The 26,692-nt window shown below is 40.9% G+C and overlaps 1 protein-coding gene across 3 annotated transcripts; it reads left to right on the forward strand.

Annotated features, from left to right (window-relative positions):
- The first annotated feature begins 1,178 nt into the window (after positions 1-1,178).
- LOC113636527 (putative DMBT1-like protein) lies at positions 1,179-26,692 on the forward strand. 3 transcript variants are annotated; one of them, XM_027136668.2, is made up of 6 exons: positions 1,185-1,476; positions 6,847-6,876; positions 9,623-9,937; positions 18,482-18,790; positions 22,127-22,258; positions 25,901-26,692. In XM_027136668.2, the coding sequence occupies exons 1-6, from the start codon at positions 1,371-1,373 to the stop codon at positions 26,218-26,220; spliced, it is 1,212 nt and encodes a 403-aa protein (XP_026992469.1). In that variant the 5' UTR covers positions 1,185-1,370; the 3' UTR covers positions 26,221-26,692. The 3 variants fall into 3 exon arrangements, with proteins under 3 accessions (XP_047656948.1, XP_026992469.1, XP_026992470.1); XM_047800992.1 differs by lacking the exon at positions 18,482-18,790 and having other exon boundaries at positions 1,179-1,476; XM_027136669.2 differs by lacking the exons at positions 1,185-1,476; positions 6,847-6,876 and adding an exon at positions 8,973-9,234.

Consider the following 26,692-nt stretch of genomic DNA (forward strand, 5'->3'; position numbering starts at 1 on the left):
AGGAAATATCTCAGAAGACTTCACTAACAGTGTTTTGTTTTCATTTTAATTTAATTCTTGTTCCATCCTCCAGAAGTCAGTGATTTTTTTAATAGTCAGGAACACCAAACTGATTTCCCAGATTTCCAATGCAGACACAAATCATCACTGTACCTGTGTGCAATACTTCTTCACAAAATAAAAAAAGATATGTAGAAGACTTCCACGTTTCACTTTGACTATGAACACGACTTGCACAGAATCTCGAATCTCATCATGTTTCGGCTTCCTCTGAACTTCCTTTTGGTGTTCAGTAAACGTGAACATGACCATGTTAGAACACTGCCCAAAAACTATCACTGCCAGCGAGCCACATCATTTCACACATCTTAAAACATGTCGATGTCACACGGCCTCCAGCACAAAGACATTGTCTTCTGTTCTCTTTTTTCTGTTCTGCTCCAACACTTGTTACACATTCAAACGCACAAATGTTGTTTCTCTTGTACCATGAACTGGATGATGATAATGATGAAAATATTTTTTATTAAAGACTGATGTTTTGTGTGTGTTTCTGATCATGATGAAAAAAGCTCTGTTCTTTCACACACTGTTCTATTCGAATTTATAGAATAGAATTTCAACAGTGATCTTGTTTTAGATCGTTTTACACCAACACACATTTCTTGAGTTGTTGCTTTCACACATTTGGCTAAGGCTTCTTTAACTAACTATAAAAACATTCATTGTTACTGATACAAAATCACTAAACTGAAATATGAACAAAATTATTTAAGAATTTAATGAGCCTTTACATTTTCTAAAAATCGTCATTTGTTTGAATTTACTGTCTACAAAATGACGAAAGCTTCAACTAAATGTTAAATGTGGATTTAAACATAGAATTAATTTGTGTACATTTACTTCAGATTTTTTCTGGTTACTGGTTTGTCTCATTAACCAAATGACAATTGTACAATTCGGTAGGTTCTATACTTTATCTCATTAACAACCTCTTCATGATTTCTAGAACATGAAAACACACAAATAGGAAGTAGAGGAGGAAATCAGTCAAGTCACAGCATGAAGGATAAAGGTCAGTTGGTTAGTTATATATTATTGTCAATGTCACTCAGAAGCACACTTACTGAAGTATTGCTGTAAACTTTGCAGACATGAGAATTTCTTTGCATGCACTTGAAGTGTTGCTAAAGTTGTGGTTTCAATCATAGTTTTATGGTTTCTTCCTTTTAGAACAAGGAACTTGTCAACACTTTGTTTAAGAGTGTCACCATGACAAGAGTACAGCAGTTTAACAGGAACTGACCATAGAAGAAACTACACCTCTTTGGTTGAGTGAAGAAACATAAAACATCACTTGTCGTTACCTCATGAGGTTCATTGTTGAGAAGAAAGCAGCAGTGAACGTTGTTAGCATCAAACTGATTTACATCTTAAGGACCAGGATGATGAATCTTCACCTCACTTTAACGCTCGGTAAATTCAACATTTATATCAATATGTTTGTCTTGTGATTAATATTATTGTATAATTTTCACATTTTACATGTGTCAAGTCAAGTCAAGAAGCTTTTATTGTCATTTCAACCATATATAGCTGTTACAGTACAAAATGAAATGAGACAACGTTTCTCCAGGATCAGAGTGCTACATAACAGGGTGCACATCACATGTGCCATGGTGAGTGAAATTCTTGGGAGCGAGCTCCAGAAATTGCAGAACCATTTACATACAGTAGTCAAGAAACAGAAATTAGAACAATTTACAATCAGGTTAAAAAAAAAATGTGCAAAATGCTTAGTACCAGTTCAAATGTGCAAATGCGGAAAATGTGGAAAAGATGCCACGTGCTCATACATAGTCAGTACACACATATATAGTATATATGTATGTATGTATAAGTATAAATATAATATATATAAGTATAAGTATTATATTCATGTAATATATATGTAACATGTTAAGGTGCAACAGACTGTACAGATACAGAAATGTCCTGTGGTACAGATAGCTTATTGTCAGATAGATTGTTATATTAAATTAAATGCGGTGTTTGTGTATAGTCCAGTGTGTATAGATGCAGTATGAATGCAGTGTGTGTGTGTGTGTGTGTGTGTGTGTGTGTGTGTGTGTGTAGTCCAGTGTTGAACTGTTGAAGTTTGAGTGCAGTGTGTAGCATACCATGTTGTGGAAGTATGCTGTAGGCTGTTTTAGTTATGGCTGTTAATTAGTCTGATGGCCTGAGGGAAAAAGCTATCCCTCAGTCGACTAGTGCGGAATCGGATGCTGCGGAGACGTCTTCCTGAGGGGAGCAGAGAGAGCAGTCTGTGGGACGGGGGGAACTGTGCAACCTGATGCAAACAGTGCAGGACAAGACAGACAAGACAGTGCAGGACAAAAGACAGTGCAGACAAAAAGTTACAAGACAATACAAAAAGTACAAAAAAATACATTACACAAAAGACAATAAACAGAAACAGTACCAACCGACCAGTGTATATACTGTATGTGAATACTGAATGTTCAAAGAATATTTCGTGCAGGAACATTAGAATGAACACAGTTTCTTAGCAGCAGGTCCTTGGGATAATATATAGAATTGTGCAAAAAATAGCAAATGACTGAAATATTGCATAGAATGTGCGAAATGGCTGAGATATTGTACAATATGTGCAAAAACTGCTGAAATGTTGGACAGTATGTGCAAAAACAACAGAAAAGTGTGCAAAACAGCATGTAAACAGTTTGATGGAATTGTAAGCAGCATGTAAACAGTATGATGTGTCAGTGTGTGTGTTTTGTGAGGGTCTGTGCAGACCATACAGGTGATGTGTGTGTATGTTGTGCTCAGTATAGTACAGTTCAGTTATTGAGAAGTCTGATGGCTTGTGGGAAGAAAATGTTTGGTCTGGTCGTGAGGGCCTGAATGCTTCAATACCTCTTTCCAGACGGCAGAAGGGTGAAGTGTGTGTGAGGGGTGTGTGGGGTCATCGACAATGCTGTTGGCTTTGCGGATGCAGCGTGTGGTGTAAGTGTCCATGATAGACGGAAGAGAGACCCCATTGATCTTCTCCGCTGTCCTCACTATCCGCTGCAGGGTTTTGCGATCCAAGATAGTACAGTTCCCAAACCAGACAGTGATGCAGCTGCTCAGGATGCTCTCAATGGTCCCTCTGTAGAACATGGTCAGAATGGGGGGGTGGGAGATGTGCCTTTCTCAGCCTTTGCAGGAAGTAGAGACGGTGATGCTGGGCTTTCTTGGTGATGAAGCTGGTGTTGAGTGACAAGATGAGGTTCGCCACTAGATGAACACCAAGAAATTTGGTGATCTTGATGATCTCTACCAATGATCCGTCAATGTTCAGCGGAAAGTGTTCACTCTGTGCTCTCCGGAAGTCCACAACCATCTCTTTAGTTTTAAACACATTCAGAGAAAGGTTGTTGGCTCTACACCAGGCAGTTAGTTGTTGCACCTCCTCCCTGTATGCTGACTCGTCGTTCTTGTTGATGAGACCCACCACGGTCGTGTCATCGGTGAACTTGATAATATGATTCGATCTGTGCATTGCTGCACAGTCGTGAGTCAGCAGAGTGAACAGCAGTGGACTGAGCACGCAGCCTTGAGGAGCTCCAGTGTTCAGTGTGGTGGTGCTGGAGATGCTGTTCCCGATCCAGACTGACTGAGGTCTCCCAGTCAGGAAGTCCAGGATCCAGTTGCAGAGGGAGGTGTTTAGTCCCAGCAGGCTCAGCTTCCCAATCAGGTGCTGAGGGATGATTGTATTCAATGCTGAACTAAAGTCTATGAACAGCATTTGTACATAAGTGTCTTTATTGTCCAGGTGGGTGAGGGCTAAGTGGAGGGCTGTGGCAATGGCATCGTCTGTGGAGCGGTTTGGACGATACACGAACTGTAGGGGGGCCAGTGAGGGTGGTAACTGGGTCTTGATGTGCCTCATGACGAGCGTCTCGAAGCACTTCATAACTATGGGTGTGAGTGCAATGGGACGATAGTCATTGAGGCAGGATGTGTGGGGTATATCCTTTGGGTTATTTATATATAACTTAGAATAAAATAATCTCTTTTTATTTTTAATATATACATTTCTTACTATCCTTTGTATGATGCCAGCATTTAATGTATTTGAATGTGAAGACATTCTCCAGATGAAGACATTTACAAAGCAGGTTTACTTTTACCTGAAGTCTCCGGCTTGCTCATTAGGGATAAGGATATGAAGTATTTCAAATTTTAAATAAAGAAAAAAATAATAATTAACTTTAAACTTCAATTGTATGTATTATTATATTTAGTTTCATTCTTATTTTTTTCTTTCTAATTTTTATTGTTTATATATATATAATTTACCCTTTTCTCCTTCTATACTTTTGTAAAATGTTTAATATCTTTCACAAAAGGTTGCTGCGGGTTGGGCCACGACAGACAGATCAATGTCCATTGTCGTCAAATCAGGCTGTTATTTTCTGTATTTTTTTTTCCATAAAATAAAAAAAAAACTTTTGGTGGACAAATTCCTGCTCACTGCTGATGCAGCCCGAGCTCAAGAAGCACAACATATCAAACCATGAGGTGAATTGACTACAACAGGATAACAGTACAGACTCACACAAACTGATTAAAGATTAGGACTGCCTAAATAAACAGGTGCACAGCGTTTCTAATAAAATGGACAGAGTGTTCTAACATTTACCCATTTTTAATTTTTATGAAAGGTGCCAATAAATTCTGGAGAGGATTGTTCTGGAATTGTTTTATTATTATTATTATTATTATTATTATTATTATTATTATTATTATTAATGCTGCAGAATATTAAATATATTATAAATAGTAAGTTTTTCTGTGTGACAAATACAATGTGTGGTGGGAGAGCGTGACAAATACAGAGATGAGTCACTGTCACACTCAATGCGTGAGACTTGAGAGCCCTGTGTTAGTTATATATTATTGTCAGTGTCACTCAAAAGCACACTTACTGAAGTGTTGCTGTAAACTTTGCAGACGTGAGAATATCTTTGTGTGCACTTGCAGTGTTGCTAAAGTTGTTATTTCAATCTTAGTTTCATGGTTTCTTCCTTTTAGAACAAGGAACTGGTCAACACTTTAAGAGTGTCACCATGACAAGAGTGCAGCAGTGACCAGTATAATAACACCAATCTTAACAAAGCCTTATTCAGGTAAAATATCAGTGCTGGTTACCTTTGACACGGTAGATCACACCATACTCTTACATAGACTGGAAAACTGGGTAGGGCTTTCTGGGATGGTCCTCAAATGGTTTAAGTCATACCTAAAAGGGAGTGGTTACTATGTGAACATAGGTAACCATAAATCTGAGTGGACATCCATGACATGTGGAGTCCCACAGGGCTCAATTCTTGCACGGCTTCTCTTTAATTTGTATATGCTCCCAATTGGTCAAATAATGAAAAAGAACCAAATTGCTTACCACAGCTATGCAGATGACACCCAGATATACTTAGCCCTGTCCCCTAATGACTACAGCCCCATCGGCTCTCTATGTAAGTGCATTGATGAAATTAACAGTTGGATGCGTCAAAACTTCCTCCAGTTAAACAAAGACAAAACCATTGTATGTCCATTGTATTCGGAAATGATGAAACTCTCAAGGTTAACACACACCTTGACTCTAGCGGTCTAAAGACACAGATTAAAGTCAGAAATCTTGGGGTAATTTTAGAGTCTGACCTTAATTTCAGTAGTCATGTGAAAGCGATAAGCAAATCAGCTTACTACCATCTCGGAAATATAGACAGAATTAGATGTTTTGTCTCAAGACAGGACTTAGAAAAACTTGTTCATGCTTTCATCACCAGCAGGGTGGATTATTGCAATGGACTCCTTATTGGGATCCCCAAAAAGACCATTAGACAGCTGCAGTTCATACAGAACACTGCTGCCAGAATTCTGACCAGAACCAAAAAATCTGAGCACATCACTCCAGTCCTCAGGTCTCGCAGTTACATTTAGAATAGATTTTAAAGTATTGTCACTCATTTATAACTGAATATAAACCAAGCAGACTACTCAGATCATTAGGATCAGGTCAGTTAGAGATACCAAGGGTTCACTCAAAACAAGGTGCATCAGCATTTAGTTATTATGCCACCTATAGGTGGGATCAGCTTCCAGAAGAGATCAGATGTGCTTCAACAGTAGACACTTTTAAATCAAGATTAAAAACACATCTGTTTAACTCTGCATTTACTGAATGAGCACTGTGCTGCTTCACACTGACTGCACTTTTTATCCAAATCACTTTTACTCCTGTTTTATTCTTTTTAACATATTTTAAAAACCTCTTAAGGATCTCGCCCACTATTGCACGTTTTTCGCCTACATGACCTACCCAACAAAAAGTGCTACAGCTCCCACATACTTTGACACACAGGGGTGAGCCTGGTCTCTTGGAAAGAAGAGACTCTCTAGTTTCAGATACAAGTGTCAGATTGATTCTAGGCCTTACTGGCATAAAGTTACAGAGGCTAGAATGGAAGTTTTGATTTCCGCCTGGATTGTTTACCTGATAAACTGATTAATCTTATTTCTTTTCACTTTTCTGTTTTAATATGTCTGTAAAGCTGCTTTGAGACAATGGGAATTGTTAAAAGGGCTATAAATATAGTTAATAATTTCTAATAATATAGACAGAGTGTTCTAACATTTACCCATTTTTAATTTTTATGAAAGGTGCCAATAAATTCTGGAGAGGATTGTTCTGGAGTTTTATTATTATTAAACAAAAGACAGCTTTGGTTTTTCCATCACTGGCTTCATGAACTTCCTCCTCTTTATTTCTCTCTACAGTCGGTGTTCTTAGAGCTTCTCTGCTGGCTGGTAAGTCTAATTTTCATTTGAATCCATTTAATTTACTCTCTAGATCAGACATCCAACTCATCCATCAGCACTTTTTGAGCCTTTGAAGTTCTATAAACTATAGATATAAAAGGTGCATTAGACAAAATTAGGTGTGACGTTAAAGCATGCATGACCTTGCAATTGCTTGAAACCCAACTTACACTTATAAGTACATGAGATTCATCTCATACTCATTTATTAGAATAGCCACAGAACAGCTTCCTGTTTGGCAGGAAGTGGCAAACCACAGTCAGGGCAGTCTCATATCACCTGAATCAAAGTGCTCTTCTTCTGGCAATTAAACACCATGAACGAATCCTTTCTCCAAGATCAAGCATGTCTTTGATTCTCAACTTAATAAACTCAGCTTTGCCCAGTTACACTTAGTTCTTTAAGTTTGTTCTTAACTTTCAGCTTGTTAGCATATTGTTAAGAAAGAATAGAATAAAATAGAAGAGTTGAACAGAAAGTCACATTAATTATAATTGTAATGTTATATATAAATATATTTATAATTATAAATAATTTCCTGAAAATGGAAAAATAAAGTATTTAATGAAGGTGGAAAATCTGTGTATATGCCTACTCGTGTGTAGTGTGGCTGTTATTTATTTAAAAACATATTTAATACAACACTTTTTTTATTATTTCATACGATAGTTATGTTAGGTGATGTATAAGATAATTGATACATGGTCTGTGAGTATAGTGTTGCCTGTGAGTATAGTGTTGCCTGTGAGTATAGTGTTGCCTGGGTGTATCAGCAACCAGATGAGGGTGCTGGGGAGGAGAACCCAAACGAAGGCCAGGGTCCAAAAAAGAGAATTTATTTAAATAATAATAGTAATATATGTCTATATATAAATGTATAAATGCACAGAGGATGTAGCCGGGCAAAGTCTTGGGCTGAACCTCCTGCAGAGGGACTAGTCTGACGCCACGAGCGTAACAGTCTCGAAACCGGAAGTTCGATTCACGAGAAATAAAGTAATCCACACAGGGTAAAAAAGGAAGTAATCCAAGCATGGGCAAAAAATAATCCAAACAGAAAAAGGAAGTAATCCACACAGGAAAAGGGTAATCCTAATTTTCAATAACCGGAGCGCAAAAAAACGGAAAAAAAACACCCGGCAGCAATGAATGAAAAAAAAAAACTTACGTAAGAAATCCTGGGGAAAAAAGTAATCCAAGAAGGGAAAATCCACATGGAATACAAACAGCGAGGCACAGAATAACACTCGGACCGGAGGCTGGCAGGAGTGACTCACAAAAGTAGTGACGAGAGATCATCTGGCGACAATCTAGCATGAACGGCGTACTTAAATAGTGCTGCTGAGTATAAAAGTCACGCGACAGGGAATGACGTCACAAGAGTGCGCCGCAAAGGTGAGCATCGGGGGAGTGCACTGACACTGTGTTTTTTGTAAGCATTGTGTTTTCTGTGTGTATTGTGTTGTCTGTGTGTTCTTTGTGAGTATTGTGTTGTCTGGGTGTATTTTGTTGTCTGTGTGTTGTTTGTGAGTATTGTGTTGTCTGTATGTTGTTTGTGAGTATTGTATGTCTGTGAGTACTGTGTTGTCTGTGTGTACTATGTTGTATGTGAGTATTGTGATGTCTGCATGTACTGTGTTGTCTGTGAGTATTGAATATCTGTGTATTTACCTACTCATTTGTAGTGTGGCTGTTATTTATTTAAAAACATAAATAGTACATACAACTGTTGTTTTTTTTTTTGCTTTTTCACTGTGTTTAAGGCATGAAATATTAATCAAAACCACCATGCATTGAATTATTTGATAATTATGTTAGGTGAAGTTTTATATAATTTATAGGTCATCTGTGAGTATTGTGTTGTCTGTGAGTATTGTGCTGTCTGTGTGTTGTTTGTTGTTTTTGAGTATTGTGTTGTCTGTGTCCCGTTTTTTTGTCTGTGAGTATTGTGTTGTCTGAGTATTGTGTTGTCTGTGTGTTGTCTGTGAGTATTGTGTTGTCTGTGTGTGTTTTTTGTTGTCTGTGTGCATTGTGTTGTCTGTGTGTTGTCAGTGAGTATTGTGTTGTTTGTGTATTATGTTGTCTGTGAGTATTGTGTTGTCTGTGTTTTTTGGAATATTGTGTTGTCTGTATGTATTGTGTGTTTGTGAGTATCGTGCTGTCTGTGATAGTTTATAAGTATTATCTGACATTGTGGTGTATCATACTTGTTCAGTTCTGTCATGCTGCCTATAACATTACATAGCATAGACTAGTCATGTTCACTAATTCATATACTAGACAACACTGTGGGAATGTCCACTAGCCAGGCTGTCGGGGAAAACAGTGGAATTGTGCCAATGATTGGTACTTTTTAAATTTTAATTTACATTTATTTGTCTCTTTTTTATTTTTAATTTTTTTAATCTATGTATTTTTTTTCTCTCCCTCTCTTTGGAGCGGTAATAATAGCCCATAGAAATAAATTTGTTAACCTATGAACAGAGACGAGGTGGTGGGTTTCTTAAAATAGTAATGAACTGAATGTGAAAGGTGTTAATACTGAGTTACATTTAATAATATAATGCAGATTATATTTATTACTCATTATGTGAAAGTCCTGAAATCTTTATTAATAAAGGATTAGAAATGAGAGAAATGGATTCATATGAGGGCAAATGCTATAATATTCTATACAGTAATAAGATTCATTATGATTAATTAACACGAACGTGCTTTCTGATGTTTGTTTTAGATGGCGCTAACATACGACTCACTAGTGGCTACAACTCCTGCTCTGGTAGAGTGGAGATCCTGCATAATGGTCAGTGGGGAACAGTGTGTGATGACGACTGGGACCTGAATGATGCAGAGGTGGTGTGTAGACAGATTGGATGTGGTAAAGCTGTGACTGCTCATCCCAGTGCCCACTTTGGTCAGGGAAGTGGTGAAATATGGCTGAATGATGTTCAATGTTCTGGAAATGAAAGCACCATCACACAGTGCTCTCACAGAGGATTTAGAAAACACATCTGTAGCCATCGTGAAGATGCTGGTGTTACTTGCTCAGGTAATTAGTTTTATATTATGACTTTGTCATCAGTGTTATTATGTTTATATTGTATTTACTGTTATTTTGCCAGATGAGAGCTAAAATATTATACAGAAAAATACACCTCTTTTATTGTTTGCCATCCACTAAAGCTAGGGGTGAATGCTTTTATAGGATTATCTAAGTGATTTATACAATAACAATCTGACAACAATTATTTATCTTTGATTAGTTAACAGAAGACACATCATAGAGTGTATTTATTTAGAGTAACATTTAATTATGTGGAACATCTTTTTAATTTGAGTCCTGTTATTTACATTACAGATGAGATGATATAGAAATTACAGCATTAGTACAAAGACATTATAAAGCTGTCATAGAATATTAATTACTATTTGTGGAAGTTCAATAGTGCTGTGGGTTTCTGAGCTGTTGTACACCGATCAGCCAAAACATTAAAACCACTGATATGTGAAGTGAATAACATTTATTATCTTGTTAAATTGGAACAGTCATCTCTCCATGGTGAAGTTGGAAACAGGAAAAACAGGCAAGCATAAGTGTCCGAGTTACTTTTATAAGTTACTTTAATATTTGTGGTTCATTTTGATGGCTAGACTGGATTAGAGCATCTCCGGTACAACTGTCACGAACGCGGGGAGAGAATAGACCAGAGCTCTAAAGCAAAAAAATGAGCAAAAATGTGCATATTCATTTTGTCCACACACCCTAACCCTAACCCTAACACTATGTGTGCAATACCATATCTCAGCTCCTGGTGCTCTAGAGCTCCCAACCCTAGTGCAAATGACTCCCCACCCCCTAATTAATCCCACCCCAGGTCCACCAAGCTGCCACTGCTGGGCCCCTGAGCAAGGCCCTTAACCCTCAGTTGCTCAGTTGTAAGTCACTCTGGATAAGAGTGTCTGCTGAATACCGTAAATGTAAATGTAATTAGTATATATACCGAATTTCAGCCTCCTAGGACCTATAGAAATGAAGTGCACCCCCCATAGTGGGGTGCAGTTTCGCATTTAGCCCTTTATACATACTCTAATTCTAACCCTAACCCAAGTCCAAACTCATAAATCATTCCCACAGAAATCATACCAGGTGAATCAGCGTCACCTGAAACGCCTAGAAAAATAGGTCCCACAAATTTTTGAGAAGCTATTCTGTGCACATTATCGACCCAGTGTGCAAAACGAAACAGAAGCTCGTATTGACTCAAAAACACCACAGTCGTGTCCGGCGACCTCCAAATAGTATATATAGATGTCAATTTTGTACATAAACCCATAGGAAAATGTGCAATACCGTATCTCCACTAGTGGTGGAGTTCAAAAGGACACAAAACATGACACAGACTAAAGACAGGACAACACAACAGTAGATTCTACACTGCACAAGGCAATGCGGCACAGATAAATAGACAGGGTAATGACAATAGGAAACAGGTGTGTGGAGACGAGAGGAGCAGACAAGGGCGGGGCAGACACGTGACGAGGAACATAAACAAATGCACATGGCCAAAGTCCGGGCTGAGTCCTTACAACAGCAGGTCTTGGGGGGTTTTCACTGTATGCAGTGTTTAGTGATCTTCATGGGGAGTGATGGCTAGTCTAGTCTAGACATTAAACAGCCATTTCTTATTACATATTTTGTGTCCTGCTCTGATTAGGCTTAAATATTGTGCCTTGAATGCAGTCGTTTTCTGGAAAATGTGTAAAATTTGCATGAAAAAGCCACAATACATTTTTTACTGTGGATACCTAACACATATTTGACTGTGTATTGACTTTTGTTAGGATATTTAAATTAAATATTTATTAGACTGAACATCTTAGTTTGTTTCTAATGTTATTTCTTTTTATCTCTCAAGTCAACTGCTACAAACAAAAATAACTTATCGATAAACTGTAACAAGTAAAAAATGTGCTGTGTAAAAATAAGATGATGATAGTGAAGATGTTAATGAAGAACAAGAAGTTTATTCCAGCAAAGCAGTGACAAAATACATGAAGCACTTTGGTTTCATCCGAGTCAGTAAGAACCCTGAGCAAATCCTGCTCAAGCATTATATACAGTATTCCCTTTTGGTAATTTAAATGAGGTTCCGCATTGAGTGTAAGAACTGAGTGTCACCCTAATGGCTGGGCTACACCTTGTTGTCTAGCTGATTGTCTTTAAATGTTAATTATGATCACGTACACCTTGTCTTGGTATTGTTACAATTGTTATCAACCAAATGGTCACTTTAAATGGTAATTGCAGTCACGTAGAGCCTTTGTTTGCGGTGATCCTTCATGTCCTGCTGACCATATTTATAATTGAATCAAGTTTATATGTTTAGAGTCCTAAACGTATTACCTTATGATACTTAAACCTTTTTAGGAATGAGCTCTTTTAGATATGTATCTTGGAGTGGAATTTGGGTGCAATTTCTATAATTTCTTACAAACCCTTCTGTCATTTCATATATTTACTCAGTTTGAAAGGTCAGGCTATTTATACTTACATAGCTTTTCTTTCTTATTTCTTATTTTATTATTTCCATAATAATTCAAATCAATTCAAGTTTATTTGTATAGTGCTTTTTACAACTGACATTGTCTCAAAGCAGCTTTACAGAACATAAACATAGAATAAAAGGTTTTTATAAGAATAATATAAAGATTAAAAGAATACAAAATTCAAGATTAATATTAGATAGATTTAGTTCACAATGTGTATGTACTTATCCCCAATGAGCAAGTCTGAGGTGATTCAGGCAGCAGTGGCAAGGACAAACTCCCTTAGACGGTAAAGGAAGAAACCTTGAGAGGAACCAGACTCAAGGGGAACCCATCCTCATATGGGTGACACTGGAGGCTGTGATTATAAAAATACAGTCAAACAGATGTTATATAGATGCAAAAGATCACATGGAGTTCACATCTCCTTTTTAGTATCGCAGAGTCTGACTGGAGCTGGTAGATCTCTAGATGCCTCAGGATTCTCAGAGTCCTCAGAGTCGGCCTCATCTCAGTGGAGGTCCAAAATCTTCATCGCACAGAAGTCGATCGAAGCTGGTACAATTTCTGGATGCCTCGGGATGGGTAGAAAGAGAGAAGCAGTGTGCAAGTCTGATGTAATAGTGCACAATATTATGGGATGTATTATGTGTACGCCTGACTAAAGAGATGAGTTTTTAATCTACATTTAAACTGGGAAAGTGTGTCTGAGCCCCGAACACTACCAGGAAGACTATTCCAAAGTTTGGGAGCTAAATATGAAAATGCTCTACCGCCTTTAGTAGACTTAGATATTCTGGGAACTACCAGAAGTCCTGAGTTTTGTGATCTCAGAGAGCGTGAAGGATTGTAACGTGCTAGAAGACTAGTTAGATACATGGGAGCTAAACCATTAAGAGCCTTGTACGTAAATAGCAGCAGTTTGTAATCAATTCTAAACTTAACAGGTAGCCAGTGTAGAGATGATAAAATTGGGGTTATATGGTCATACTTTCTTGTCCTAGTGAGAACTCTGGCAGCTGCGTTTTGGACTAACTGTAGCCTATTTATTAAAGATGCAGGACAACCACCTAGTAATGCATTACAATAGTCCAGTCTAGAGGTCATGAAACCATGAACTAGCTTCTCAGCATCAGATACAGACAGGATGTTTCTCAGCTTGGCAATATTTCTAAGGTGAAAGAAGGCTGTTTTGGTAGTATGGGCGATATGATTTTCAAAAGACAAGTTGCTGTTTAATATAAACACCCTGATCTTTCACTGTCAAGCTACTAGTAACAGCACATCCCTCTAAATGGAAGTTGAATTGTGAGAGTTTCTGTATACTGGTTTTTGGACCGATAAGTAGTATTTCTTTCTTATCAGCATTTAATAACCGAAAATTACAGCTCATCCAATCTTTTATCTCTCTAAGGCACTGAGTTAATTTGGACAGTTCAGCTATTTCATCTGGTTTTGATGAGATAACTGTGTATCGTCAGCATAACAGTGGAAATGAATCCCATGTCTTCTAATAATGTTCCCTAACGGAATCATGTATATTGAGAAGAGCAAGAGGTCCAAGGACTGATCCTTGAGGGACTCCATAATTAACTGGCAATAAACTGGAGGATTCACCATTTAATTCTACAAAACGGTATCAATCAGACAGGTAGGATCCCTGTCCATGAATACCTGTGTAAATTTGTAAGCGATCTAGAAGAATGTTGTGATCTATAGTGTCAAATGCAGCACTAAGGTCAAGTAGAACTAATAGTGACATACAGTCTCGGTCTGAAGCTAAGAACAAGTTCAGTTTCAGTTTCTGTGCTATGATGGGGCCTGAAACCTGACTGAAACTCTTCAAAGATATTGTTCTCCTGTAAGAAGGAGCTCAGTTGAACAGACACAACCTTTTCTAGTATTTTAGACATGAACGGAAGATGTGAAATAGGTCTGTAATTTGATAGTTCATTAGGATTAGTTTTCTTAATGAGTGGCTTAATAACTGCCAGCTTGAAAGATTTAGGGACATAACCTAGAGATAACGAGGAGTTAATAATATTAAGAAGATGCTCACCAGCTTTATGTAACACTTCTTTCAGTAATTTAGTTGGGATGGGGTCTACTGAACAAGTTGATTTAACTATAGTAATAAGCTTATCTAGCTCTTCCTGTCCTGTACTTGTAAAGCACTGTAGTTGTGAATGTAGAGCTTTAGGTGAGACAGGGTCACAAGGTGCTCTGATATATTGAACATCACCTATTTTGTTCCTGATGCTTTTAATTTTATCAGTAAAGAATCTCATAAAATACTCACTACTGAACTGTGATGGAATAATGTGTTCACATTTCTGTTTTTTTGTAAATCTAGCCACTGTGTTAAATAAAAACCTGGGGTTGTTCTGATTATTTTCTAGGAGTTTGCTCAGGTGCTCAGCCCTAGCAGCTTTTAGAGCCTGTCTATAGCTGGACATACTGTCCTTATACGCAATTCTAAAAACCTCTAATTTAGATTTTCTCCATTTTCGCTCGAGGTTACAGGTTTCTTTCTTGAGGGTGTGAGTATAACTATTACACCACGGTGCAGGTGTTTTGTCTCTAACCTTCTTTAATCGGATGGGGGCAACAGTGTCTCATATGCTAGTGAATATAGTGCCTATGCTGTTAGTCATTACATCTAGATTGTGTTTAAAGGTACAGTAAGAAGTCCAGACAGGTCAGGCAGGTTATTTGTGAATCTGTCTTTAGTGGTCGGAATAAAAGTTCTACCGAGCCGATAACGTGGTGAGACACAGTTAGTCTGTTCTACAGGTAGTGTGTACATTATGAGGTAATGGTCTGTGATGTCATCAGTTTGAGGTATGATATCTATATCAGTGACATCTATTCCGTGTGATATTATTAAATCTAGTGTGTGATTAAGACGATGAGTTGCTCTAGTAATGTTTTGTTTAAGCCCAAATGAGTTTAGTAGGTCCATGAATGTGAGTCCTAAGGCATCGTTTGTATCGTCAACATGAATGTTAAAGTCTCCTACAATGTCTCCTTATGCTTTATCAAAGTTAACCAGTAGGTTTGAAAGTAAATCTGCAAACTCTCTAAGAAAATCAGTGTAGGGCCCTGGGGGTCTGTACACAGTAACTATAGAAAAAGACATCATGGATTTTTTTGTGTGCATGTGCAAGAATGTAACATTAAGAGCAAGCACTTCAAAAGAAATCTATACTGTGTTCTCTGGGTAACAGTAAGGTAGTCACTAAAGATAGTGGCAACACCACCTCAAGGACCAGTCTGACGAGGCTCATGCTTATAGATATATCCTGATTTTGGTTTAATCCAAGTTTCAGTAAGGCAGAGTGCAGTAAGGCTATTTTCTGAGATGATTTAATTTACAATAAGTGCTTTGGGTGCAAGTGATCTAATGTTCAGAAGCCCAAACTTTAATAGTCCATAGAAATAAATTTGTTAACCTATGAACAGAGACGAGGTGGTGGGTTTCTTAAAATAGTAATGAACTGAATTTGAAAGGTGTTAATACTGAGTTACATTTAATAATATAATGCAGATTATATTTATTATTCATTATGTGAAAGTCCTGAAATCTTTATTGTTAAAGGATTATAAATAAGAGAAATGGATTCATATGTGTAATGTGTCTGCCTGTGTTTTCCCCTTGTTTCTGTCTGCCGTCTCTCCCTGGTATTAATTGTTTTGCTCCGTCCACTCATTGCTCACCATGGACACTAATCACATTCCATCTCTTCCCCAGGTGTCTTGTCTTTGTCTCTAATCGTCTCTGCTTTGTTATTGGCTCCTGTCCACTATATCTACTCTGTCTGTTCACTTCCCTGTTGTTGGTCGTTGTTTTGTGTTTGTGTTTGTGTTTGCATTTGGTCTGTGTCGTTCTCTGTTCCTGTTCAGTGTCCCGATCTGTTTTGCCTGCCTACTGTTTGTTTGTGTTTTGTTTATTAAATCCTTAAACTGCATTTGGATCCTCACTCGCCTTGTCTCACCGTGTCACACCATGACAGAACGACCAACCACATGGATCCAGCAGAAATCCTGTTTTGTCTACGTCAGGAGGACGCCCCAGTTGAGGAATACACGGAGGTATTCTTGGACCTGTGCAACGAGGTCAACTTTGGGGAGAAGGCTCTCAAGGACATTTTTAAGTACGGACTAAAGGACATCCTGCGGTATCTGATGCCGTCTACTCGAGAGATAAAAACATTCTCAGAGTTCGTCAACTTGGCGTTGCTCCTGGACGGGTCCACGCTGAGCGTGAGCAGTGTAGAGACGGAAGCCGGCCGTAAGTATTTTTTGGGGGGGGGGCAGCAAGCATCGGGGTCCGTGGGCCACAGAGTGGAATCAGCCACGGACGCCCGAATGCCCCACAGTGCCTCCGCCCAGACCACTCCCGTGCACACCCGTGATTGAGCCAGTTCCCATGGCTACCGTACCGGCGAGCTTGGCTGAGGTCCGTGCTGACCGGCTGGTCTCCAAACTGGCGGATACCCCGATGAGGTCGGCTCGGGCGGCCGGCATCCCTAAGCCGCCAGCTGGACCAGCCGGGTCGCCGGAACCAGCCGGGTCGCCGGAACCGACCGGGTCAATGGAACCTGCCGAACCGACCGGGTCGACGGAACCGACCGGGTCGACGGAACCTGCCGAACCGACCGGGTCGACGGAACCGACCGGGTCGACGGAACCTGCCGAACCGACCGGGCCGACGGAACCGACCGGGCCGACGGAACCTGCCGAACCGACCGGGTCGACGGAACCTGCCGAACCGACCGGGTCAAAGGAACCTGCCGAACCAACCGGGTCGACCGAACCGACCGGGTCGATGGAACCGACCGGGTCGACCGAACCTGCCGAACCGACCGGGTCGAAGGAACCGACCGGGTCGACCGAACCTGCCGAACCGACCGGGTCGAAGGAACCGACCGGGTCGACGGAATCTGCCGAACCGACCTGGTCGACGGAACCGACCGGGTCGACGGAACCGACCGGGTCGACGGAACCTGCCGAACCGACCGGGTCGAAGGAACCTGCCGAACCGCCCGGGTCAACGGAACCGACCGGTCCAACGGAACCGACCGGGCCGACGGAACCTGCCGAACCGACCGTTCGCCCGAACCGACCGGGTCGAAGGAACCGGCCGAGCTGACGGAACCAGCCGACTCAGCCGGGTCGACCGAAATGACTGAGTCAGAGAACGCGGTCGACATCATGACACCCAAACTACCTGAACTGTCTGCCTGGCCTGAACCTATGCATGTTTTTGTTTTCCTGTGTTTTGCTTTGCTGGACTTGCCAGCCCTTCTACCTCCTGTCCCTGTTCACAGGCCCAGAGCACCACCCTGGCTGCCAACTCCATTCTGGTCTCTGGCTCCGCCTCCAGCACCACCCTGCTCCTCGGTCCCACTCTGGTCTCTGGCTCCGCCTCCAGCACCACCCTGGTCTCTGGTCCTGCTCTGGTCTCTGGCTCTGCCTCCAGCACCACCCTGGTCTCCGGTCCTGCTCTGGTCTCTGGCTCCTCCTCCGGCACCGCCCTGAACTGCGTTTTGTGGACTTGGGAGCGTCTGGAAGCCGCTCGTAGGGGGGGGCTCTGTAATGTGTCTGTCTGTGTTTTCCCCTTGTTTCTGTCTGTATTAATTGTTTTGCTCCGCCCACTCATTGCTCACCATGAACACTAATCACATTCCATCTCTTCCCCAGCTGTCTTGTCTTTGTCTCTAATCGTCTCTGCTTTGTTATTGGCTCCTGTCCACTATATCTACTCTGTCTGTTCACTTCCCTGTTGTTGGTCGTTGTTTGTGTTTGTGTTTGCATTTGGTCTGTGTCGTTCTCTGTTCCTGTTCAGTGTCCCGATCTGTTTTGCCTGCCTACTGTTTGTTTGTGTTTTGTTTATTAAATCCTTAAACTGCATTTGGATCCTCACTCGCCTTGTCTCACCGTGTCACACCGTGACAATATAAGGGCAAATGCTATAATATTCTATACAGTAACAAGATTCATTATGACTAATTACCATGAACGTGCATTCTGATGTTTGTTTTAGATAACGTACGACTCGCTGGTGGCAGTCACCGCTGCTATGGTAGAGTGGAGATCCGGCATAATGACCAGTGGGGAACAGTGTGTGATGACCTCTGGGACCCGAATGCTGCAGATGTAGTTTGTAGACAGATTGGATGTGGTAAAGCTGTCACTGCTCATCAGGATGCCCACTTTGGTAAGGGAAGTGGTGAAATATGGCTGGATAATGTTCACTGTTTTGGAAATGAAAGCACCATCACACAGTGCACTCATAGAGGATTTGGAGTAAACGACTGTGACCATGGTGAAGATGCTGGTGTTATTTGCTCAGGTAATTAGTTTTATATTAAACTATATTAACTAAATATTATAGATGCGGCATAACTCTCTCCAGTACTTTCTTTCTTCTTGTTTACTGTCTGTGTGTTTGGTTTCTCCACCATAATAACTGACACTAGAGAGGAACTGATTAACATCAGGCAATTCACACCAGACACTTTTTCACAACAGAGGGGATTTAGAACTGTGCTCCCATCGATTCACCTGGTAAACCTCTGCTTATATTTGGCAAACCAAATATCCGGCTTGTAGCACAAAAATCTGGATTCTTTTTTTATTATCCTTGGAGACTTTAACAGAGCAAAATTAACACTTGAACTTCCAAAATACAGACAGCATATTATTTGTCCCACAAGAAAGAAAAATACACCGGATCATTGTTACACAATTCTTAAGGATGCATATCGCTCTGTACCCCAGACAGCCTTGGGGAACTCTGATCACTGCTTGGTCCATCTTATTCCAAAATACAGGCAGAAATTAAAATTTACTAAATCTGTAGTCAACACAGTGAAGAGATGGACCAGTGAGGCAAAGCAGGAACTACAAGACCTTCTGTAAATTCAGTAACAACAAGCCATGTCAGGGTGCAGGGGGGGGGGAATGGACCCAAAAATGCAGAAAGCAAAAGACTTCCAGTCAAATAGTTTAATTAGGGGAATGTTCTGTAAATATAGCAGGAACATACACAACCGAATCAATGAGTCACAGGGCTAACAGAAATAACAGGTCAAAACAAAATGCTCCTCGACAAGATAATATGATGACAGGGCTCCACAAACAAAAAACAGACCTGACCAAAAAATCAAGAAGGGCGAGTCCAGGAAACAGTAAAATTCTCAAGGAAAAACAAATGAATAATCCAACAAAGTCTTTTAGTCCTCTGAAGCAAAGAAACAAAAATAATCCAACCAAGATATCTAAAGCTTGGGCTGAGAAAGTGTGTAGAAAAAGGCATGCACGAGCGGTAACATGATACATGAAGAGACAATCTGGCAAAGAGTGTCCGCAGTCAGCATGCTTAAATAGTCTGGCGGAGAATAAAGTGGTATGAACCCGGAAGTGCCACAGCCAAGATGGCTGCCGACCCGGAAGTGGCTGTTTCACAGCCGAGTGAGCAGCAGAATATGACAAGCCATGGTTTACAGCCAAACTGAAAAAACTTTACATGACAAGGAAGATCCCTTCAGAGGGGAGGACAAAGCTCTGCATAAGCAGGCCAAGAACCTACTGACAAAAGAGATCAGAATACCCAAAGATGCTTGTGTTTTAGCTAACAATCCTGCATCAGTGTGAAAAGGCCAGAGAAGAATATCTTAACATCTCCCAACCAACCGAGCAACCTGACTGCTCCATCACACCTATGGGTCCCGCTTTTATGAAATCATTGGCCCGGCCCAGTCCACCCCACACCACTGTATCTATATTTACAACCCACCCTGCCACAGATCCGTGACCATTAAATAGACACGTTTTTTTATATTTTGTTTTTAATGACCCGCCCCAACCAGCCCCGCAGTAAAGAGACAATTTCTTTACCCGCCCCGTCTCATAACCCACCCGTGGGTTATGAGACGACCCCGCACCACCTCCCATCCAACCCAGCCCACTGACTGCCCCATAACACTTATGGGAACCACTTTAACAACTCCTCCCAGCACTCAAATTGCACTCAGGATTTGTGAAGAGGATGTGAATAGGCTCTTTCAGAGACAGAAGACAAGGAAAGCTCCCGGCCCCCGTCTCCTCCTCCTGTCTCAAAGCATGTGCTGACCAACTGGCTCCTATCTTAACCCATATTTCAACAGCTCACTTACAATACAATAATTCCAACAATTCACTCCAAACTCCTAAAGCTCACTATACCCCCTTCCATCTGTCAGTGGAACACCAGCTTCCTGACAGGCAGGAAACAACAGGTATGACTATGAAGTGTTACCTCCAGTATTCGGACAATCAGCACTGGCGCTACTCAGGGATGTGTCCTCTCCCCACTGCTATTCTCCCTCTATACACGAATGACTGCACTTCAAGTGACCCAACTGTTAAACTCCTGTAATTTGCAGATGATACTACACTCATCGGTCTCATCCAAGATGGCAATTAGTCTGCATACCAGCAGGAGGTGAAGCGACAGGTGTTATGTTGCAGTCAGAAAAGCCTAGAGCTAAACACCCTCAAAACTGTGGAGATGATAGTGCGCTTTAGGAAAGACCCCTCAACACTACTCACCCTCACAATATCCAACAGCCCGGTGTCATCTGTGGAGACCTTCAAGTTTCTGGGCACTACCATTTCCCAAGACCTGAAATGGAAGTGCAACATAAACTCCATCATCAAAAAGGCCCAGCAGAGGATGTACTTTCTACGTCAGTTAAGAAAGTATGGACTGCCGCAGGAGCTGTTGAAGCAGTTCACTGCAGTCATTGAATCTGTCCTGTGCACATCCATCACAATCTGGGTTGGTGCAGCAACAAAACAGGACAGGAACAGACACACAGTTAAAACAGCAGAAAATAATAATTGGTGCCCCACTGCCCCCTCCCCAGGACTTGTACCATACAAAAACCAGAAATCGGGCAGGAAAAATCACAACTAAAGCTTCACACCCTGGACACAACCTCTTTTAGCTCCTCCCTTCTGATAAAGGAACAGTTTCTTTCCCCAGACATTCAACCTGATTAACAACTCACCATGATTATATTCCCCGCTTCATATCTATAAGCACTGCATTCTCAGAATTGTCAGTCATCACATCATCTGTATATATATTACACACACAACTGCTGCTATATATTTTACAAAAAGCATAATATTGTACAATACTGTTATTTTTCTCTACCATGCACGTCTCACACTTTATGTACATTACTGATCAGTCATATATTCTGTATTCATATTTATATCTCTGTCTATACTACTACTACTGTCTATATTATATTATATCTCATCGTCTGTATTGTCTTGTATAGTCTGTAATGTCTTGTCTTGTATAGCATAGTTATTTATGTCTGTATTTTTGAGAGTCACAAACAGCTGGAACAAAATTCTTTGTGTGTGTCAACATAGTTGGCCAATAAACCTGATTATGATTCTGATTAAGAATTTGTTATTATATTTATATTCTATGTACTGTCATTTTGCCATTCCAATTGGAGAGATACAATATTATTGTATTACATTATACAGAAAAATACACCTGTTTTATTGTTTGCCATCCACAAAAGCTAGCGGTGCATGCTGTTATACAAATACATTACTATAGCACTAGAACAAATATATTACTATAAAGCTGTTATAGAATATTAATAAATGATTTGTTGTTCAGCATTTCTAGCTCCCTACATTGGTATTGGAGTAACAGCAGGACTGCTTCTCATCTTAGTTCCAGTCATCATTTGCTTTGTGAAGACACAGAAAATACGAAGGTTTCAGAGTGATAAGAAGAGTGATTCTCAGCGTGAGTTATCAAAACATCCATTTGAAGATGGAACCAATATAATTATGTTTTACTACAGAATGTTTTTATATTCTTAAATCTGATTCATTTTCTATGACAGCTGACTGCAATTTATGCTAATTTTTCTGGTGCATCAACCTAAACTGAAACTTCTAGAGGGGAAAAGTCCACATAAATAGATCTTTTAAAAAGAGTGTATTTGTGATGTGGTGAAAGTTTATGCAAGGGCAAGTTTCTTTAGGATCTCTGGAAGAAGTCTCCAGTGTTCGAAGCAATCGTGTTATGGGGAAGGCTCGGTACAGAGTGAGGGTCAGTACTGAGTTGGGCCCATTGTCCGATTGATGAATTGGCCGAGATTTGGGATTAGATAATTCAGTGCAAGAAACTCAACACTTTGACTTGAACCTCAATAAAGCCTCTCTAAAATCCTAAGCTCAAGAACATTAACTCTTAGTGCAGATGGCACTCTGATACAGATTTTCTGCCCTGAACTGTAGCACAGACTATGTCCACACACTGACTAAAAAAAATCTGTGGTATAAAATAGCAGCCTGCACAGGTGTGGAGCTATAAACAAGCATGCAGATGGCAGTGGATTTGCCCGAGAAGGCCCCTGTGATGTTACAGTACCCTCGCCCCTAGAGATGGCTCCCTAGACCATCCCATGTCTAATATCTGTCGCAGCATGTAGCCTCTATCTACAAAATAGAGAGCGGGTGGGAGAGGTTTAGCGGTAAGCACCAAGTGGCTACAGAGGACCACCTTAAGTCTGGACAAGTGGAAAATGAGGTTGATCTTCATAGAGCTTGTAAGATCCGGGCGGTATGCCACAAGATTTATTCTCCTCAGAATTTTGATAGGCCTAATATACTAAGGTGGAAATTTTAAGGCTGATCTGGCCTTCTGCCAGACCCTACGACACGAGGCAACCATTTGTTTTGCTCTCCGGACCCTTAGCTCCTTCTCCTGCTCTGCAAACATGGTAGGAGAGTAGCCAAAATGGCATTTCAAAGGTGATATTCTGAAAGCAAAGTTCCACATTGTTTTTTCTCCACCCACATTACATGTTTTACCCATGTTGAAAGATTGTCGATCATTCCCTGACACACCGGTAGACCAGTGGCAAAGTCCAGAGAGAGGTGTGACAATGGACGTAAAGGTATGAAAGGGGTTGAAGTAGACATAGATCTGGACATATTTGTCTATATTTGGCCACCAGAAACAAAGCATGAAAAAACTCCAGGTTCCTACCACACAAGAGTGCCCAGCAAAAGGTGAAGAGAGAACCTGTTGTCAAACAGCTCTTGGGATATAAAGCCTGCCCAGTGGTCCAGCACCTGGATCTTGCTCCTGTTGAAGTGCCAGGCGGACCAGATCTTTGAAACCCCAGCACAGAAGGTCCACCATTTTGCGAGATGGAATTATGGGCTGGGGGTTTGGGTCCTCTGCTGGACAGCACATCTGATTTAATGTTCTTTGACAATGGTTTAAAGGATAGAATGAAGTCAAACGAGGAAAAGAACAAGGACCACCTGGCCTGCCAGGGATTGAGCCACTTGGCCTGCTGATTATAGGTCTGGTTCTTGTGGTCTGTGCGAATGAGGAACATATGCTTGGCCGTCTCTAGCCAATGCCTCCACTCTTTCACGGCCAACTTGACAGCCAGGAGCTCTTGGTCCCATATGTCATAATTTCTTTCTGGTGCCGTTAACCTGTCGGAGAAGTATTCACGGAGTGCAGCTACTTTTTGGAACCAGACCGTTGGGATAGGACAGCTCCCACCCCAATGTTGGAATGTCTTCCTGTTACTCAAATAATGACAAGTCCATGTAATCTTGCCCTGATTTTTCTTGCTCAAAGTGCACAGTGGGCTGGCCAGGGTACTGAAATTCTTGACAAAACACCGAAAGAAGTATGTAAATGCCTGAACCAAGGTGGGCTGTGGCCATTCCCTGACTGCCCTAAACTTAACAGGGTCCATACTCAGCCCTTAATGTGATATAACAAAGCCCAAGAATTAAATATTGCTCACGTGATTTCTTTAGCTGAAGGACCCAGTGAACATGTGCACCTGCTCCTTAAGGGAGCTACTGAGAATTCAAATGCTGTCAAGGTAGATGAACACATAGTGGTTCAGTGTCTCACTGAGAGCCTCGTTGATAATGTGCTAGAAGACTGCAGGGGCATTTAAGCCAAAGGTCATTACAAGATACTCATAATGATCTGAGGGTGCGACAAAGGTCTACCATTCATCCCCTGTCCTGATGCAAATCCATGGCTTTATGCACTATAGAGAGAGGGAAAATAGCCTACCCCTTGAGGGGGACTGCATCTGGAAGTAGGCTAATGGCACAGTCAAAGGGCCTATAGATTGGTAAGGCCTGAACCCCGTTCTTTGAAAATACCTCCTGGAGGCCCTAGTAATCCTTTGGAACACCTGACAGGTCCAAAGGTTCCTTTATGGTATTTTAGGGGGATGTAGGCACCCCTGAGGCAACTCTGGGGTGTATTGGGGCCTCCACAATGAGATTGAACCCATGGACCAATCTATATGGGTGTCATGCACTCGGTGTGGTGCTCAATATGTAGAGAGTGAGGTGCCGTCTGGGTGTTTATGAGCCCGGAGTCCAGAGGTCGCCCATCCAGGGCCGAAACAGGCAACGTTTTAGAAGGACCTGAAATGGAATCTTGAGGCTGTGGGCCATCCCCTCATTGATGAAATTGCCCGCAACCCCTGAGTGTGGGGCAACTGAATGTGGACCTCTTGCTGTTTTAGGCCTGCAGCACACAACTGCTTTGGTTCAGGAGGCGTCTCTTGTGGTTTGGGAGACCCAGGGGTGCCTAGACTTTCTTGCGTACAATCCTGCTTGCGTTGAATTGCCCTATTAGCCTGCCGCTCTAATTGTTGCTCATGGAAGCAATTATCCAGGTGGATAGCAAGGTTATACAGAGCCTCCAGATTTTCAGGAGGGTCCCGAGCAGCCAGCTCATCCTTCATCTTTTCAGAGAGGCCCTGTACAAAAGTGGCCTTGAAAGTTTGTTCATTCCAGCCTGAGCTAGCTGCTACGGTTCGGAAGTCAATAGTGTAATTTGCTACCAAGCGGGCACCTTGGCGCATCCAGAAGACAGATGATATCAGACCCCTCCCAACAGAGGGGTGATCAAATGTGCTTTGTAGTGTGGCAATAAATGAATAAACCATGGGGTCGTATTTCAGATGATGCTACCACACTGCCGGAGCCCCTGCCAGAACTTTGCCTGTTAGTGGGGCAATCATATAAGCTATCTTATCCCTTACTGTAGGAAGCTGGGAATTTTTAAAATACAAGGGAGCATTGCAGACTGACTGGGTTAGGGTTAGGTTTAGAGTTGCCAAGCATAGGGGCACCAGCTCCTTTATAAATTACAAATTAATAAAAAGTATATTTCATTATTTAATTCATAAAGTAATAATTATTGCCAAATTTCAAATGCATAAGAACACTACAACCATTTAGGATGTAATCAACGTCATTGATTAGATTTGTAAAACAGCACAACACAAATGGTTTTAATTATTACTTGTATTATTCTTGTGGAAATTGAATTTTGATCTAAAAAACTCTGTTAATTTGTGTGTATTTTGTCACACTTAATTTGTAGGTGCTAAAAAGACATATGAGTGCCACCAAGAAGAGGCAGAAACCATTTTCTACCAGAAGGATGATTCTGAGGACTCGGATAATGACTACATTAATGTAGAGGCTGAAGAAAGAAGTGATGCAGATGATGACTATATTAACGTTGATGCTGAGGAACAAAGACATGATTCTGAGGACTCGGATAATGACTACATTAATGTAGAGGCTGAACAAAGAAGTGCTACAGATGATGACTATATTAACGTTGATGCTGAGGAACAAAGACATGATGTGGACAATTACTATGAGGATGCAGAAATGTATGCAATCTCTGTAGAGTAATGTGGAAAACTAAATGATTATCCAATGATGCAGGTACAGACACAAATGCAGGCAGCAAACAAAACAGAAACTAATCCAGAGTGGCAAATTGAAAGGTGCTAAATTGGTAGACTTGTAGCCAGACTTAGGTAGACTCTGTATTATATGCAAAAGGTGCTGCATCAATGTTTTAGTTAATGGGTGTGTAAGGGAATTGCACTTATGCAAGCAAGTTATTGTAAGTTTCCTTTCATTCTTGTTTCCCTAAAACATTTCTTTCCTCAATTCAGTCTTGTTAGTTACTATATCACATAAAAGGAGGAAAAGATGTGGTCTGTTATCCTTTTTTTAAAGTCACAGTTTATTTTGAAAGCACTTTTTTTTTAAAACAACAAGTGTTTGTCAGGGGGGGCATGGTGGGTTAGTGGTTAGCACGTTCGCCTCCCACCTCCAGGGTCGGGGTTCGATTCCCGCCTCCGCCTTGTGTGTGTGG

This window comes from Tachysurus fulvidraco, chromosome 15 (genome assembly GCF_022655615.1).
Source record: "Tachysurus fulvidraco isolate hzauxx_2018 chromosome 15, HZAU_PFXX_2.0, whole genome shotgun sequence".
NCBI classification, from domain to species: domain Eukaryota; kingdom Metazoa; phylum Chordata; class Actinopteri; order Siluriformes; family Bagridae; genus Tachysurus; species Tachysurus fulvidraco.